Source organism: Heloderma suspectum, chromosome 6 (genome assembly GCF_057233095.1).
Source record: "Heloderma suspectum isolate Gila_16-S chromosome 6, 16-S_ref, whole genome shotgun sequence".
Taxonomy (NCBI): Eukaryota; Metazoa; Chordata; class Lepidosauria; order Squamata; family Helodermatidae; genus Heloderma; species Heloderma suspectum.
The window spans coordinates 115,450,097-115,468,715 of NC_139463.1; the positions used below are offsets into that span (position 1 = coordinate 115,450,097).

General features: G+C 48.7%; 1 protein-coding gene across 1 annotated transcript; it reads right to left on the reverse strand.

Moving 5' to 3' along the window:
- Positions 1 to 1,031: 1,031 nt before the first annotated feature.
- CLDN15 (claudin 15) lies at positions 1,032 to 18,402 on the reverse strand. Its single transcript, XM_084806242.1, has 5 exons — positions 18,026 to 18,402; positions 8,768 to 8,932; positions 6,099 to 6,180; positions 3,426 to 3,536; positions 1,032 to 1,798 (listed from the first exon to the last, which is right to left on the reverse strand). The coding sequence occupies exons 1-5, from the start codon at positions 18,240 to 18,242 to the stop codon at positions 1,675 to 1,677; spliced, it is 699 nt and encodes a 232-aa protein (XP_084662368.1). The 5' UTR covers positions 18,243 to 18,402; the 3' UTR covers positions 1,032 to 1,674.
- Between the last annotated feature and the right edge of the window lie 217 nt (positions 18,403 to 18,619).

The window sequence follows — 18,619 nt, forward strand, 5'->3', positions numbered from 1 at the left end:
CAGCTAGGGTTGTCAGCTTTCCCACCAGTCCCTGTAGCTGTGCCTCTAACAGCAGTGTGAGCTGATGATAATATGGATCTCCATGCCATGGAGGCTGCAGTTAAAGGGAAGGCTGCAAGGGATGGATAAACGGCTGACAGCTCTGTGAACAGCAGGCTAGCCGTTAGCAGTTAGAAAGACATCTGGGGGGAAAGCTCCTCTACCAGATGACCCTATCGGGAGACAAAAAGGCAATAGCCTCTTAAGACTAGCAATCAGGGCCCAGGAAGGGGGATTCAGAAGAGAGGCTGGGTTGTTTTTCAATGAGACGTGAAATTTTGCACCTGCCTGAAACTCTACAGAATCTTGGGATTTGTCTTTGATGTTTCAACCCCTCATGTTTTGCTTTTGAAAGTGGACTTTATGGGATGCTTCTTTAAAAAAGCAAAGGCAGCAGTGTTGGTCCAAAAGAAAACTTCTCAAATCCACAGATGGGGAATACCATTATTAGGGCCAAAAGTGAGCAAGCTTTCGAGTTCTCTATAATGCTTCCTTGCCACACACACATTTTACCTAACATTGAGCCTGATGAAGAGTGCTAGGGAACTCTAAAGCTTGCTCAATATGTGGTGGCATTTTGGTTAGCCCTAATACAGATATTACCCTACTGTGGTTTGGGGGATTTTTCTCTTAAAAAACTAGGCCTTGGCAGCGTATTCCTATGCATGTCTACTCAAAAATAAGGTCTACTGTCTTCAGTGGGACTCATTCCCCAGAAAGTGTTTATAGGATACCAGCCTAAACTGTTCATAAATTTTTAAAGCAGGAGAGGGGAACCTATGACCCTCCAGATGGTATTGGACTCCCACCAGCGCCAGTGGTCAGGGATAATGGGAGTTGTAGTCCAACATCATCTGGCAGGCTGCAGGTTCCCACCTCTGCCCTAAAAATTCAGAGGAAATCGTGTTTATGTATCAGCTCATTCCATTCAAAATGGGTACACCCCATTTTCCCCACAAAGCTCTCCATCCCATCTCACAGTGCAGCAACATCAGGAATGGGGGATCTTGGTGGGAGGTGGGTAGGAAACAAACACACAAAACCACTGTAATATTAGGAAAATAGCATTTTAAATATTTGCAAGCAGATTTGAGTTCAGATTTCCCCCTCACTTTATCAATGCTGGTTCTCAGCTTTGGAGTATAGGCATATAGTAATGATAAAATCAATTCCATCCAGTGAGCATGTTCCCAATGTATTTTTCTCCCCCCGATCAGTGATGAACCACACACAGAATTTAAGAGAGCGGCTCTTGGCTGAAAAGATGTGATTTGACTGAGCCCTGACACCTTTCATTTTCAAAATCAATTACTCCTGACCACAGGGCAACCAAAAACCAGTTGGTTCGACCCGTGCAGCAGAGAAAGAGGGCAAAACCGTTATACACCTAGACAGCTCTCCTCAGCAATAAATAACCTCACACCATGCAGCATCTGTCAGGGTCAGACTCAGGAATGTGGATTCAACCCCTCCATCTGATTCCTAGCATCATCGGGACTCCAAGAAATGTCCGAAGCAAGAGGGAGTACGTTACCCCTGTAACTTGCCATCTCTCTAAGAGCCTTCTGGGCCACCAGAAAAGCATCTGAAAATGTCTTTTTTGTGGAGGGGGGCTCACCCCCTTCCTGTGTAGGCTTAAACATAAGCATTCTTGCCATACTTTCCACTGCTGCTGGCGTTCGAGTCTATGCGGGGCCGGGGAACTGCAGTGGCGGGGGCCGACATAGCGCTCTTGGAGGCCTTGTACGGATACACGTAACTGTCGAGACACAAAAGCGGGACATCAGCATTGCCATTCAATACATTCCAGTGTTGTATTTGCAATGAGAACTTTTTGATATAAAGACGTGGCGGTGGCAGGAGCCCCCACCCTGCACAAACTAGGGCTTGCGTTCCTCAAAAGCTGGTGAAAAGGCCTCAGAGGGCTGGCCAGCCCCTTTGGGCCTCTGCCTCCGCTCACAGTTGCCCCCACACCTTTTCCCCTTTGCTTCACACCCTTTGGGGGAGTGGGGGAGTCAGCCTGGACTATAAAATGGATAACTGGACAGGGCTGGATATTTTATTGATGTATTTAATGAAGTGTTAAACTAGATAAAGATTGTCTGCTTTGGTGCTGCCTGTGACAAAACCAGCATGAAGATCTAGGCCAGGGGCGGGGAACTGCTTTCTTTTTCTGTCAAAGGCCTCATTCAGTCAGGAGCGGTCTGTTGGGGTCCATGTGCCAGGGGTGGGTGGGGCCAAATTAGGCTGGGGCGGTAGTTTGGCCACCCCTGCTTTAGACGGCTGCGTTCTTTGCAGCGGGGCCCACAGAGCCGTCAGGGGCCTTGGCACAGCAACAACGTAAAGGGTTCTGAGCTGCCCTTTCCGTTTGGCTATGGGCGTCAACCTAGCCAGAAGTGGGGCATAAGCCCCATGCCCCTTTTCTTCCATCTTGAACCCAATTGTCGAAGGTTAAAGAGTCCTGTCCGGTGGAGGCTGGCAGCTCCGGTTTTGGTAGGGCTGTAGATCCCTTCTGGGTTTCAGTCAGAGCCAGCTAGAACTCTAAAGGAGCTATACAAGGTGCTGAAGCCTATCCCCAAAATAAGTTCAGCACTTTGGATAGATCCTTCAGCGTTCTGACTGAAACCTGGAATGGATGCACAGCTCCACCAAAAACAAAACCACCAGCCTCCACTGGTCATGTCCCCTTTTGCACCTGGTCACCCTGCCCACACAGGTTGCTCTATTATAGTGCAGAACCTGAGACCTGGGGGCCAAATCCAGCCTTCCTAGGGTCCCAATCTGGCCTTCAGGGGGTTTCCCAGATGGCCACGCCCCTTCTTATGGCCATGCCCCTTCTTATGGCCCCACCCCCTTTCCCCTTAACCACCGGTCATTTGCTGGTTTTCCGGCTTTTGTTAATTTTTTTCCCATTCTAAAAGGTCAAAATGTCTCTCCTAAGGATTCGTTACTGGCAAGAAGAGCTTTAATCTACAATATGCTGGTATTTTGGGGATTTTGGCTCTTCCCCTTTTACTTTCAGTCCCTCCAACCAAAAGGGGTAAATGCATGTGGCCCCCCAAAAGCTTTTCTGGGATGGAATTTGGCCCTTGGGTTGAAAGGGGTTCTGTGCCCTGTTTTATGCAGACCTCCTGCACCCGCAACTACACAAGAAGATATCTCAATCATGGTCAGCACCGAGTGTGGCCATCGCTGGGGTCCAGTGCTGACCTGGCCCCGCTCCTCTTTGGTCCTGCTCCCGTTGTCTTCTTCTTTTGAGCAGTGGTGCAGATTGGGCCCAGAGGGCATGAGCAAGACAATGGGCAATGGGTGGACCCACTGAGGGAAAGGGGGCATTGATGGCATCTTGCTCACCAATAAACATCTCGAGCCAATACCGCGCTCACCTCTTGTCCTGCGATGATGGCGCCCTACACGAAGTGAACAGACAGCCTCCCCCAATCATCACCAGCAGCGATGCGCTCCAGCCCAGGTAGAGGGCAGGTCCAATTTCGTACCTGTGCAGCCAAAGAAGAGACGTTGGAAAATGGAGGCCATCCCAAAGGAAATTTGCTTTGGAGCAGCTTCTTTCCACCTAGCTAGTTGTGGCAGATGGGGAGGGAGATCTAAGTCCTATGCAAAGAGGGAGAGATTGACTTTTAACCCTCTCTGTTCCCGAAGGACTGCATCAGCTTCGTAAGCCAACAGAATCAGGTGCCTGTTCACAAAAGCCCTGTTTAAAAATCCATTACTCTCGCCTCTGTAATATTCAGATGATGCCGAGAGTGCGTTGTCTAAAGCTACCAGAGGGGGCGAGAATAAAGCTACCAGAGGGGGTGAGAAGCATTCACTCCGGTCCAGATGGTTAGCTGAGTAAGTTCTATGTTGCTGAATAAAATTTATTGTTTTTAAAGCGGCCTTCTCCCACTTGAGGCCCTTCAGATGTGTTGGACTACAACACCCAGCATCCTCAGCCAGGCTGGTTGGGGATGCTAGGAGCTGTAATCAACACTTCTGGAGGGCCTCAGGTGGGGGAAAGCTGTGTTAAAGCCAAGAGATGTTTGGGGGCTGTTTTTGAACACACAGAGCCTTTTCTTTTCCTCTCTTTATTATTATCTTCCCCTGTTTCTGAAATGTAGATTGTCAGCTCCTTGAGTGAAGGATCTATTATTTACCTATCTTCAACATCAACATAAAATACAATAAAAAAAATCTAGCAGTGGCAAAACACAGTCCAAACCGTAGAAGAATCTCCCCTAATCTCATGATTTTATTTAATGTACAGTAGTGTGCAAAAGTCTTAGGCCACCATTAGATTTGTTGTTTTAGCAATGGTATAATGACCATATATAATTATTTCTCAGTCTCTTCTTTAGAATACAACTAGAAAATACAGGAAATTTGTATGCAGTATTCAACAACAGAAAAAAAATCAGAAAAACCAGCTTCCATAGGCTAAAGTGGCAAGTATTTAGCGTGACCTCCCCTTACACTAGAGTAACAGCAGGCGCCTGGCCAGGAATGGTCTTCGTGGAAGGGTAGCAGCCAAGAAACCACTTTTGCGGAAGGGGTACAGGGTGAAAAGGCTAAGATATGCTAAAGCTCACAAAGATTGGAATGAGGATCAGTGGAAAAGAGTATTATGGAGTGATGAATCCAAGTTTGAAATTTTGGGGTCCAATCGTCGACAACATGTGAGAAGAAGAGTTGGAGAGAGATGGATGAATGAGTGTTTGCAGCCTTCAGTGAAACATGGTGGAGGGTCTGTCCTGGTTTAGGGCTGCATTTATGCCAGTGGTGTTGGCAATCTTGTCCATATTGATGGGATCATGAATGCTGAAAAGTACAGACAGGTTTTAATTCATCATGCCATTCCTTCTGGAAAGCGCCTGATTGGGAATGGCTTCATTTTTCAGCATGATAACGATCCCACTACACTGCTACTGCAGTAAAATCATATTTAGCGAGGAAAACAGCTGATAAAACACTGACAGTCAGGGACTGGCCTCCACAGAGTCCAGACCTGAATATTATAGAGGCAGTATGGGATCACCTGGACAGAGAAAGAAATAAAGACAACCTACATCTAAAGAAGAACTCTGGGAAGTGCTGAAAGAAGCCTGGTATAATATACCAGAAGATTACTTCAGAAAACTTCAGGACAGTCTCCCCAAAAGAGTTCAAGATGTGCTTAGAGCCAAGGGAGGTCACACTGACCTCAATACTGACTTTTGCCTGTACATATTTCCTGTATTTTCTGTTTGTATCTTAATACAGAGACAAAAAAATAATTATGGATGGTCATTAAAACTTGCTAAAACAACAAAGCTGGTGGTGGCCTAAGACTTTTGCACAGTACTGTATATCCCACTTTTCCTCCAAGGTGCTGAAGGCAGCATATGCAGTACTCCCCACCACATTTTTCTTCCTCTCACAACAAGCCTGTGAGGTAGGAGGGAGGGAGAGAGAGAGAGAGAGAGAGAGAGAGAGAGAGAGAGAGAGAGACCCATAAAGGGTTAGCACTTCCCAAACCTTTTTAGCTTCCACTAAAAAGGTCCGTTCCCTGATCACCTTCCTACCTAACCTCTGAATGAAAGATAGGTAGAAAGATCTTAAATCTGATCTTAAAAATCTTTAAAAGATCTTAAATTCTGGGCAGGTTTATAGGAGATAAGGTGGCCATTTAAGTACCCAGATCCCGAGCCATTTAAGGCTTGAACGATCAAGACTTAACATGTTGGGTTGCAGTTAATTTTATGCTTGTATTGTAAAGTGCTATAAAGAAGAGAAGAGAAGAGAAGAGAAGAGAAGAGAAGAGAAGAGAAGAGAAGAGAAGAGAAGAGAAGAGAAACCAACGCAGGCACGGACAGCCTAGATATGTTGCTACCTCCATCCCCCTAGTTCAGTATTGTTAAAAGTCACAGAATCATAGAATAGTAGGGTTGGAAGGGGCCTATAAGACCATCGAGTCCAACCCCCTGCTCAATGTAGGAATCCAAGTCAGAGCATCCATGACAGATGGCTGTCCAGTCCTTTGGTCTGACATCCCACCCCCATCATCCACTGCTTTGCAAACTTACTTTGTGCCGACAAAGAGCGGGTTAAAGAAATCACGGGTGATATTGAAGGCATACCAGGAAACCGTCACCATCCCACAGAGACCTGAGCAGGATGAAAGAAGAAGAAAGGTTAATCAGGATAAGATGCATGCGCCCAGGTGAGCTTAAAGTTGGCTTTGGGAGCTCAAGCAAATAGGTGCATGAGCCAATAGTCAACAGTAGACGGGGACAAAGCCTTCATGGGAAAGAAACAATGGGAACTTTCTGGACACCAGAACACGGGGCTTGCTTCCCCAGCAAGTCAACTATCCCCCTTGAAATAATTTTTACGGAGTAAGCATTGGATAGCATAGGCCCCATTGGACAAAATCCAACATAAGCCCTACTTAGAGTAAACCCAGTGAAATGAATGGGATTTAAGTCCTCACAGTAGCTGTGGCAGGGAGGGAGGTGATTTTTTTTCAGCCACAATATATAATTCTGAACTATTCCTGTTGTAATGTAAAGTATTCTGATGTGTCTTGGTCTTGATGCTGAACGGCAATTAAGTTCTAGTAGCCTTATCAAACCTAACAGCTACTAAAAGCTTTATAAAAGCTGATCCCAGTCGAAATGAAAACTGCTGGAACGACTTCGTTGAAATGAATCAACCTGGCTGCCTGCAGTTTTGGCCTCTCCTTGGGGCATGGCTAAGGCGACTGTCACGATGAGCGCCTGCACGTCAAAATCTACGGCTGCACCACTGGTTCTGTGATGTGGCTAAATCTGATTGGCCACACGGAGGTCTGACACCCTCGTGTTCCTTTCATAATCCTTGAGCACCGGGATCACTCTATGAAGAGAAAAGGAACCTTAACCGATGGGGAGGGCGGGGAGACAGTGGCGCAGAATCAGACCGAGGAAACAAACAGGTTTGAGAAAAAACGGTGACTGCTCTCAAAGAATTATGAGGGAGGAGGATTCAGGAAACATTTGATACCCTCCCCCTGAAATGTCTGGTTCGGGGCCCCAAATAAAAATGGGCAAATAATCGCTGCAACCCCGATCAACACGATCCCACAGCAAGGTAAATGCCACCCAGCCTTCTCCACAGCATGAAGAAACCACACAACTCGCATTGGATCAGGGCTTGTGGGAGTATCACTCTGGGAATATATATCTCACACACGCACAGGGCATGCTGTTCTGTTGTGCAGAAAATCCTTTGCTGGTCAGGACTTGAATGGAGCCTTGTTCAGGCGTTAAGCATGACCAAAGGGGTGTGTAGGGTTATGGGGCCACACACGCTGGCCTACCCCCCAGCCCCAAGTCCCAGCCTGGGTCTGAAGAGGGGTTCTACACATGAGTAGAACTCTCTGCATGATCCGGGCCCCTGCTTTATCAAGGTCCCTGATCATTCAAGGTCCTACTTGGGTTCGAGAGAATGAGAGTAGAACTCCTCTTCAGACCTTGTCACTCAACATGGGGATGTCGGGAACTGGGGAGACGGCGGGTGATGTGTACTGGGATGTAGAAGGCAGGGCCAGCATGTACATCCCCATTCCCCAACTCATGGGTTTCTGTGCCCTCTTCAGGCTTAACACCTGAACAAAGCTAGAGAGGAATTATGGACCCATGCAGGTGGCTGTTTATCAAGGGATAACTTACCACGGTGTGTTAGTCCTCTGTACAGTCCTGCCCACTGGTGACTGAGGAAAATTTTACCACACTTCTACACTTGACCTGAGATCCCAGGAAGGGGCAGGGAACTGGTAACGCTCTCCTCAGCACTTGACAAGGCAGCACAAGTGACCAGTCGATCAAACTTTTATGTGCACACCACTAGGGTTGCCAGAGTGAAAGCCAGGGAACGTTCGTATACCTTTCCATCTCCTTATGTGGCAGGAGGTAAGACAGCCACAGCCTCTCCTGTCTGCTCCCTCCTCACTCTGTTGTCTATCCCAAACACAGAACCTGCTGTAAATTATCAGGGCTATCGACTTTGGGCCAGCCTTCCCGCCATGAGGCAGACTGAAGTGGCCACCTCAGGTGGCTGATCGTAGGTGCCATGAAAGGAGAGCACATTGTTTGCTTGTTTTTTAGTCATTCCTTTTTCTTCTTCCCAGGGTGTTGTGCTTGTGGGATTGTCTGTGTCAGGTGCCAAAATAACCTGGCTGACCTTTAGGTATGATGCACCTTGACTTGAAGGGGTGGGAGCACCATTTATTGTTTCCCCCACCCCTCCCAGGCAGCAAAATATCTTGGGCCAGTCCTACTCTGGGTATGCCACACAGCAAGCAGAAGAGATGCTGTGGCTATCTTATCCCCTGCCACATTTATTTATTTATTTATTTATATCCTGCCTTTTCTCCTCTTGCAAGGAGCCCAAGGCAGCTTGCATGGTACACCTCCTCCTCCTCTCCATTTTATCCTCACAACAACCCTGTGAAGTAGGATAGGCTGAGAGTCAGTGACTGGCCCAAAGTCACCCAGTGAACTTCATGGCCAACTGGGGACTAGAACCCGTATCTCCCGAGTCCCAGTCCAACACTTGAACCATTATGGCACACTGGCTCTCAGAGTGATTTAAAGGCAGATGAACGTTCTTTGGCTTTGAACCTAGCAACCCTACACACCACAGTAATATGATCAATGCCTGTCTGCGTTTCCTCGGATGTTTCCCCCAAGGAGTCCCTCAATGCTCCACTTACCTGCCAAGACGAACATACAGCCCCCCAAAACAGCCATCTTGGCCTTCACATTGGGGTTGTCTTCTGCCACCTTGGTGCACTGCAGCCCCAGCATGCTGGACAGGATCCCTAAGAAGCCCAGCACCAAAGCACTGATCATGAGTGCCCGGGAAGCTTGAAGGTAGGCTAGAGAGGGAAAAGGGAGAGTCGTGAACCCAGATGATCAGCACTGTCTCAGCCAGAGCTTTCAGCACAGTCGAGAACTCAGTCCTGGAATTAGGACCAGCCTTATCACGGAGGCACATGAAGCAGTCGCTTCGAGCAACAGGCTCTGGAGAGACAGAGCGCCATTTTCCCTGTCCCCAGTCTTGAAAAATAAGCTACGGTTCAGAGGAAGGGTGTTATTTAGGGAGTGTTTCAGAGCACTGGAGGTTGTGGCCCACCGCACTGTTTCTAGTTGGTGCTATAAACAATGAGAATGGACCTGTGTACTACCTGTGCATGCCAAAACCACAAATCCCTTTACCTTTCTTTATTGAAGAGTGATGGCTGTTTGGCCCTTGTTGATAACATTGTTGCATGTCACATAAGCAAATAAATACAAGCAATGCTCTTCGAAATGTCCTCTCTCTTTTTTGTTTTTCTTGCTTTTCTTTTTGGCACATCTCCATTTTTAAAAGAGATGGAGATCACATGCGCAAAATGGCCTCTTGCTCAGGAATTTGCCACCCAAAGCAACCGCTTCATGTTATTCCGTGGTAAGGCCGACCCTGGCTACATTCATGGCTGAGATACTTACAGTGTCTAACGTTTCACAGGTGGAAATAGGCATGTCTCTTATCCATGTTCTGGTGACATCTAGGATTGACTACAGTCATGCATTGTACATGGGGCTGCCTTTGAAGACTATTCAGGAGCTTCAGCTAGCTCAAAATGCAACCACTACTCTGTTGATTGGAACTGGTCAGTGCAAAAATATCTTGCTGGTACTGAAAAAACTTCATTGGCTTCTAGCTGGTTTTCAAGCATGATTCAAAACGCTGTTGCTCACTGCTCACTTTTAAAAGCCCTATGTGGCTTGAGGAACGCCTGCTCCCATACCAACCTGCCCATATACTGAGGTCATCTCAGAGGCTCTCCTCCAGGTGTCCCCAGGTAAGGCAGGTGGTGACCAGACCAGAGAGAGAAAGAGACTTTTCTGTGGTGGCCCCACTTGTGGAATTCCCTCCACAGAGAAAGCATCTTTGCTCCCATATTGTTATTCTTTCAGCACCAGACAAAGATATGTTTATTTTCCCTGGCTTGTTTTTTATTCTCCTTAGTGGAGCTGGCTTTTTAAAAAATGTATTATGTATTTTAGGGTGCAATCCTATGCAGGTTTAGACAGAAAAAAGTCCTACAACTCCTAGCATTCCCCAGCCAGATGCTTGCTGAGGAAAGCTGAGAGTTGTAGGACTTTTTTCTGTCTAAACCTGCATAGGAGTGTGCCCTTAATGTGTTGTTATATTTAATTAGTGTATTTGATATTGATTTTGTAAACTGCCCTAGAAACTCCACTGAAGGGTATTATATAAATCTTTCAGATAAATAAATAAAATGCCACTGAAGGCAGTTGTATATCTGCTGCCTCCATTTACTCTACATTAGTTTGCCCTGCTCTGTTTCAAAGACCAAGAAGGCGTTTTATTCTTTAGGTTAAAACTATACTGGCAAAACCTTGAGGTCCAAAAATCTGTTATCCACTGTTCAAAATAAGCCTCGTCCAGATGTGCACTCTCTGTTTGCCTCACAGTGCAATCCTATGAATGTCTCAACTCAGAAGAAAGTCCCACTCAGTCCAATGGGACTTCCTCCCAAGTAACTGAGGATCGCAGCCTTAGGGTTCACGGGATTTACAGGGTTGTGGGTTAGAGGCAAGATGGATTATCTCCCTCCTACACCAGCCTTCTCCAACTTAGTGCCCCCTAGATGTCTTGGGCTACAACTCCTATCATCCCTGCCCACTGGCCGTGGGGCATGGGGCTGATGGGAGTTGTAGTCCAAAGCATCTGATGGGCACCATGTTAGGAAAGGCTACCCTACACACACACACACACACACACACACACACACAGAGGCAAGCAGGCAGGCAGGCAGGCAGATGGACAGACAGAGATGTAACTTCTGGAGAGAAAGCTAAGTCTTGCACAGCTGCAGTTCAGTAATTTTAAACTCTGGATATAATGTTCTCATACGGGCTCCCTCTTTAGATTGGCTGGCTGGGGAATGCTGAGAGTTGTAGGACTTTTTTCTGTCTAAACATGCATAGGATTGCGCCCTTAGTTAAAACCATGGTAAGCCAGCCTCCTTTCTGTGGAGTTGGGCCCTAAACCTCTGCCCCAAAGTCCTGCCTTTATGGAACCCTGATGTATGACAAAGGTCCCAAACCAGTGCATTTCTGGGCCATTGTTTGGCACTGGCAGTCAGCCCCACTCTTTGCTCCATGAGAGATCCACACCCCCTTCCAGAACGGTTTCTGCTTCAATTCCATCCCTTTGTGGAAGGAAGAAGAAGAGGCTCATTGTGCTGGAGATGACATGACAATGAAAATAAACAAGGAAGCAACCAACAGGTTTTGCCCTATGCTTCCATCCTCTGGCACCAACAGCACTCCTCCTCTGGCCCGGATTCTAGTATCAACCCATCGGTGGCCAGCTCTGCCATCTTCAGTCCCTTCCCAACTCCTGGTCGCAGGGCTGATGTATGACTTTTATTTATTTATCACGTTTCTATACCGCGCAGGAGCCGAAGCTCTCTGAGCGGTTCACAGCAATTAAAGCCATAAAGGTACAGCACAATAAAATATAAAATAAAACTGATAGGAAACTTACAGGAAAGAAGGGTGCAGGGAGACAGCAATTTACATTTTTAAATTTATTTATTTTATTTACTTATTAGATTTATTAGCTGCCCATCTGGCCGGCTACCCGGCCACTCTAGGCGGCATACAATACTAGCAACAAATTTATGTAAATTTGAACAAAACAACATAACAAAACAACACTGCTCTAAAAAACCCTAACTCACCCCAAATGCCCACCTGAACAGCCAGGTTTTTAAAGCCCGGTGGAAGCTCATCAAAGAGGGGGCATGGCGGAGGTCACTAGGGAGGGAATTCCACAGAGTGGGGGCCACCACAGAAAAGGCCCTCTCCCTAGTCCTCACCAGCCTCGCTGTCCTGGCTGATGGGACAGAGAGAAGTCCTTCTGAGGCCGATCTCGTTGAGCTGCATTCCTGGTGTTGTTGGAGGCGCTCCTTAAGACAGACTGGGCCAGAACCATATAGGGTTACTGTGGCTTAAATTTTAAAAAGTTTAAAACAATAGTACAAAACCAAAGTAAAAACCAGCAGCCGCATAAAGATTTTAAAAATACATGTTGCCATCTCCCCACGCCCTTCTTTCCTGCTTCAAATATACTGTGGTTGACTCACACATATGTTGAGCACCCATTTCAGTGAATGCTGACAAGGAGATTCTCTACACCAGCCTAAAATCCTGCATTTAAAACGGGGCTTTCTGCTTCCGTTTTAAATGCAGGATCACAACGGACTGCTGTAATTGTGGTGTTTCCTTTCCACCCTCCCCTTCCCCTTCCCCTTCCCCTTCTCCCCACATCTGAGTCTTCCATCATCTTTCATTGATCTCGCCCCCCTTCTTGCCACTTTTACTCCTTTCAGGGAGGAAACTGCAGCGCAACACAATGGGGTAATTTGATAGCTCGTTATCTGCAATCTATTAAAGAACGGAACAAAGGGCATTTATAGTGCAGGAGATGCCTTGAATGATCAGGGCATCATGTAAAGAGCCTGCAAACTTCCGTGAAGGGGCAATCTCAAGTGCAGGATAAAAGCTCAATGTGAAGGAGCCAAGGACCACCAACTTTTCGACTAGGCTATACCACTATGCCTCTTAACAGCAGCTTGAGCTGCAGCAATTGGGAAGTGAACCATGACACCTGCAACAAAATGTTGCAGCATGTGGAATGCTCCTGCTCAGAGTTTCAGGCAGCAATCCTATACCCACAATGGTTCCTTCTGAGTAGACAAATATAAGATGGTGCTGTCAGCATGGCCTTTTCCAGGATATTCCATGCTATTCCATCTCCCATTGGGTTTTCCTGTCTCCCCCTCCCCCAGCAGTCAGTCACCATTCTAGTCCTCATCGGGCTGTTTTAGGGTTCCTCAAACACACAGCACTTAGGTCAATGGAGACTGGTGGATCCTATTTCAGTGGGGCAGTGAATCCACCCTGAGGTTCAGTCAGAACCAGACAGAACTCTAAAGCAGCTAGCCAAGGTGCTGAACCCATTTGAGGACAGGGTTCAGCACTTTGGATAGCTCCTTTAGAGTTCTGATTGAAACCCGGAGTGAATTAACTGCCCCACTGAAATAGGAGCCACCAGCCTTCACTGATTTAGGTGCCATGTTTGTTTTTTACTTTTGCAAGCCTTGAGGTCTTCCCCAAGCCTTCTGATACCTCCCTCTTGGGAATGGATGGTGCCGTTTTGGTTACATAAACAACGACACTCACCTCTGATCATCAGAAATAGAGGGAATGATAACATTTCTTTCCATTTTGTGAAAAGCCTCGCCTGCAAATTCCATACAGTCCAGCTTTCCTTATTTACCAAGGGGATAGTCCCTGTTTTCCAGTAGCTGTCCTTGGTAAATCACCATCCATTTCTTGTCCCTCTTTCGTTGGCATGAGTTGCTACAAGCTGTTGTTTGTCAGGGTTCAGCTTTCTCCACTGGGTTGCTAAATCTCAGAAGGATGTTCATATTTTATTTCCAGTGAACATGCAAATAGAAATGATGGAACCACATTTGGAATACTGTGTGGTTCTGGTTGCCGCACCTCGAAAAGGATATTGTGGAGATAGAAAAGGTGCAGAAAAGGGCAAGCAAAATAATCAAGGGACTGAAGCAATTCCCCTATGAGGAACAATTTGCAGTGTTGGCCCTTTTAGCTTAGAAAAAAAGTGGGTGGCAGGTGAGGGGCAGGTGGGGGAGACATGATAGAGGTGTACAAAATTACATGCTTACACTGTGCAGAAAAGGGCAACTAAAATGATCCAGGGGCTGGAGCATCTCCCCTCTGAGAGAAGGTTACAACAGCTGGGATTGTTTAGCTTGGAAAAAAGGAGGGTAAGGGGAGACATGATAGAGATCTAGAAAATTATGCATGGTGTGGAGAATGTGGACAGGGGGACATTTTCCTCCCTCTCTCATAATACTAGAACCCCGGGGTCATCCCCTGAAGCTGACTGGTGGGAGATTCAGGACAAATGAAAGGAAAGGCTGCTTCACGCAGCGCACAGTTAAAGTATATGGAATTTGCTACCACAAGATGTAGCGATGGCCACCAATTTAGATAGCTTTAAAAGAGGGTTGGACAAATTCCTGGAGGAGAAGGCTGTCAATGGCCACTAGTCCTGATGGCTACATTTTATCTCCAGTAACAGAGGCAGTGTACCCCTGAATACCAGTGGCTGGGGAACATGGCCAGGAGGTCGCTAAATTCTTCCCCTGTCTTTGCTTGTGGGCTTCCCGTTTGGGCATCTGGCTGGCCATTGTGGAAACAGAATGCTGGATTAGAGAGGCCTTTGGTCTGATCCATCATGGCTCTTCTTATTCTCTTATGAACACTAAGACATCACATTTGTCGCATGGCTCGTCCTTTCCCAAATTGCAGCAGCTGAGCCCTCTGTTTTGAACAGCTGATAATATACTGTAGGACGATTCTGATTTATATTGATACACTAAGAACCACACACTCAAAACTAACAGCATCACTGAAGCTGAAGACTGGTGCCCCTGCCTGTCCGACCCATCCCACAGTGCAGTTGGTAAGAGACGCCCCCCGGGACGGAACCGGAGACCAAGGGTCCCACTGGACTGTCCCTCCCTCCACACCCCACATGCAGGACCATCTACCACCAACAGCTTGCTCTAGCTGGACTGTCCCCACCAGCCCCCCCCCCCAAAAGAAATTAAAATCCTCACTTTGCTTTTAAGGTAGTGCAGGAGGGGCCATTGCAGAGCAAGTTCATGCATCCACCGATAGGACCGTCAGCAATATGAAATAATTGGGTGTGAAGGGGGTGGGGGGTACACGCAAGCACTAGGGATCTATCACTGCCATGCCCATGTTTTCCTTGGAGAAATGTTGGAAACTCCTGCTCTGTCAAGCCATGGTTGTGCCACGGCTACAGAGCCCGGCTGAAAAGTTTATTATTTATTTATTATTATTATTTTCTTACATTTATATCCCGCCTTTTTTCATCCTTAAGGAACCCGAGGCGGCGTACATAATCCTTCTCCTCCTCCTCTCCACTTTATCCTCACAACAACAACCCTGTGAGGTAGGTTGGGCTGAGAGTCTGCGACTGGCCCAAAGTCCCCGGTGAGCTTCCGTGGCCAAGGGGAGACCAGAACCCGGATCTCCGGACTCCCAGTCCAACACTCTCACCACTACTCCATGTTGGCTCCAAAAGTTGGCAAGGTCTGCGTGCTTGCAATCAACCTAAGCCTTGAGCCTGGGATTTCAGGATGTCACCCTACCCCTGCCCATGTGGCAGTTGGAACACAGCTGTTTTTGAAACTTTGCAATGAGCAGAAACCTTCTGCAAACAACCGACCAGGATGCTGACAAGCACAACAAACCCCTTGGCATGTGGGGCCACAAGTACAGCCAGGAGGCTTGTTTACTGGTATTCGTAACCATTTTCTATCAGCAATCTGCTCACTGCTCATCACTGCCCCCTGCAGGATGTTATGAGAAATGTTCACAATCAGCATCCGTGGTCTTGTTTTCCTTCCTTCCTTCCTTCATATGTACACATACATGGTGGCACTCTGTCTAGCCTAGAGAAACAACCTCTAGGTTGGACGCTTCCCCTGCTCCAACAATCCCAGATGTGTGTGTGTGGGGGGGGTGATGGGCTACTCTGCTGTAGTGGGGGAAACTGCACTCTGCACATGCCCCAGAACACTTTATCACAATGTCACATGGTTCACAATTGAGCATTAGCATTGGAAACTAAGGGCCAATCCAATGCAAATGAAGTCCAAAGCATCTCTGTTCCCAGACGGCAAAGGAAGCAAGTTCACACAACACTCAGCTTGGAAAGGGAAAGAGGATTCCCTAGGTGGTCTCTTGTGCCTTCAGAAATTCAACCAGTAAAACTTCGTATCACTGTAGATTTATGCTTTGGGAAACTGCAACTGTTGAATTTCTGCCCACTGTGCAGCTTTTAAAGATACACGGGGGGGGGGGGGGGAGAGGCAGGATGGTACCTAACCTCAACAGAAAGATGTAATAGAAAGTCTCAAGCTTGCACAGAAGCCCTATCCTCTGAGCTGGCTGTGACTATTCAGTGGTAAAAGATTACTCTGCCTATGCTCAGAGGAATGTTTGTTATGATTTTGCGTGCCCGGGAATGACCCAAGCATTCTTATCATGATCCTCAGCTGATCCCTTGACTCAGTTTAAGCCCTGCGCACTGTGGGGTTGGGGCGGGGGGGTGACTGTCAGTTATATGGCCTAACAGAATATATAGTTCAACTGGCCACAGGGGTTGCTAAGTTGACACTTTCTCCCAGGGGCAGAGTTCGGTTTCACTTCGCAAGGTTTCTCTTCGCAATTACCATAGAATCATAGGGTTGGAAGGAGCTTACAAGACCATCGAGTCCAACCCCCTGCTCAGTGCAAGAAGCCTGATTCCCAGGCGGTCTCTCATCCAAGTACTAACCAGGGCGGACCCTGCTTGGCTTCCGAGATCCTAACAAGTAAAACAGCACCTCTGAGCACGTGCAAAGTGGTTGAACCTGCCCACTGAATAACCACCAACCTTTGGCGTTTGCATCCAGCCCACTGAATAACCACCAACCTTTGGCGTTTGCATCCAGCCCACTGAATAACCACCAACCTTTGGCGTTTGCATCCAGCCCACTGAATAACCACCAACCTTTGGTGGTTATAACCTTTGGTGGTTTATAAATGGTGGTTTATAACCTTTTGGTGGTTATAACCTTTGGTGGTTATAACCACCATCCTGCCCACTGAATAACCACCAACCTTTGGCGTTTGCATCCAGCCCAGCATCTCTGGGGCAGATGGCATGGCCAGTTCCAGGCAGGTCTGGCTCTTGCCACTATATTTCATTTAAAAATGAGGCATCTTGCCGCCCCACCCCAAAGAACCAGGCAGGAGGAAAGGAGTTGAGGGGAGGGGGGCAAGGCAGGGAAGAAGGAATTGCTTGTGCTGCAGGTTCAACGGGGAGCAGGTATGGGGCGGGGGCGAGGAGGGACTTTGCGCAGGGGAGTTTTGCCTAGGAGAAATGCAGTCGATGCTTCCCTGTTCGTTTGCAAGATTGGCGAGCGGAGAGAAGGCGCCCTGTGCGGGGGGCGTGGGATGGGGGGGGGGGCGAAAATACAACGACTGTCGCCAGTGGCGGCTGGTGGCTCCGACGTCATTGGGGCTGTGAATCCGCTCTGGGTTGCAGTCAGAACTGTAAAGGAGCTATCCAAGATGCTGAACCCGTGTTGGGGATAGGGTTCAGCACCTTGGATAGCTCCTTTACAGTTCTGACTGCAACCCAGAGAGCTCCTTTCGAGTTCTGACTGCAACCCAGAGCGCATTCACAGCCCCGCTGACGTCGGCGCCACCAGCCCCCACTGAACGTAGCAGGTGCGGAGGGTGGGAGAGGAATTATTCTGGGATGCCCAGAGGCACTGCGAGGTGTGTAGAAAACAGAGGCCGGGGTGGGTGGGTGCTTGCATCGCATGGGATTTTACTGTGGCAGGGGCCTTCCTTACGCCAAAGCACCTGCCAGAAGAAGGCCCTTTCCGCACGGGAGATACGAAAACGAAGGAGACCGTCCGAATCCCAGGCCTGTGTAGGGTGCAATCCTTCGCGTGCTTAGGCAGCTGCGGGGCTTTTTTTTTTCTGTCTAAGCACGCACAGGATTGCACCCTTAGAAACGGGTGTTTTCCACTCGCGGATTCTCCACGCGAGCTGCCGATCTCCCGCCGGCGTGCGGACCTCCATTCGGAATCGCTGCGCATCCCCGGGGCCATTCGGAAGCAGCCGGCGCAACCCAGCGGCCATTCGGTGACATCCGCTTGGTTTCGCGCGCCTCCCGCTCCGCTGCCTTCCCCGACCCCGAAACCGGGGAGATCGGAGGGCATCGCCCCCCAGATCCCGCTCCGCGCGCGCGCGCCCCGCGGTGCCCCACACACCTGGCAACTCGAGCAAGGACTGGAACTCCCAGCAGTTGTAGACGCCGGTGGAGTCGGTGGCGCAGCTCTGCCACAGGTTCTCGAAGATGGTGGAGGTGGTGATCACGTTGCCAGACACGCTGGAGACCCTCCAGTAGCTGTTGAACAGGGTCACCGTCAGCATGCCCCAGCCGATGGTAGCCAGGAAAAAGCCGACGGTCTCCAGCAAGGCGGACATGGCGCTGGCGACGCTGCTGCCGAGGGCGACGGCGAGGAGGAGGCTGGCGGACGCAGCAGAGGCGTGCTGGGCAGGCGGGCAAAGGAAGAAAGCAGCCCCGCAGCGACGGCCGGCGCGCGCTTGCGAGCGAGCGAGCGAGGGTTCTCCTCGAGTTTCCTTTGGGACGGGGCGGGCTGGACCGGCAGGTAAAGGCAGAGGCGGCAGCGCCCCCCCCCCATGACGTCAGCCTCTGGACCAAAGTCCACCCTCTAACGGGGATGGGGGAGAGGAGGAGGAAGGAGCGAGAGGGCAGGCGCTGGGGGTGGGTGTTGTGAGGAGGGGGGCAGGACAGTGACTGTTGGGAGGGGGCGGGGGAGCCAGCGCTCCCCCCCATCTCT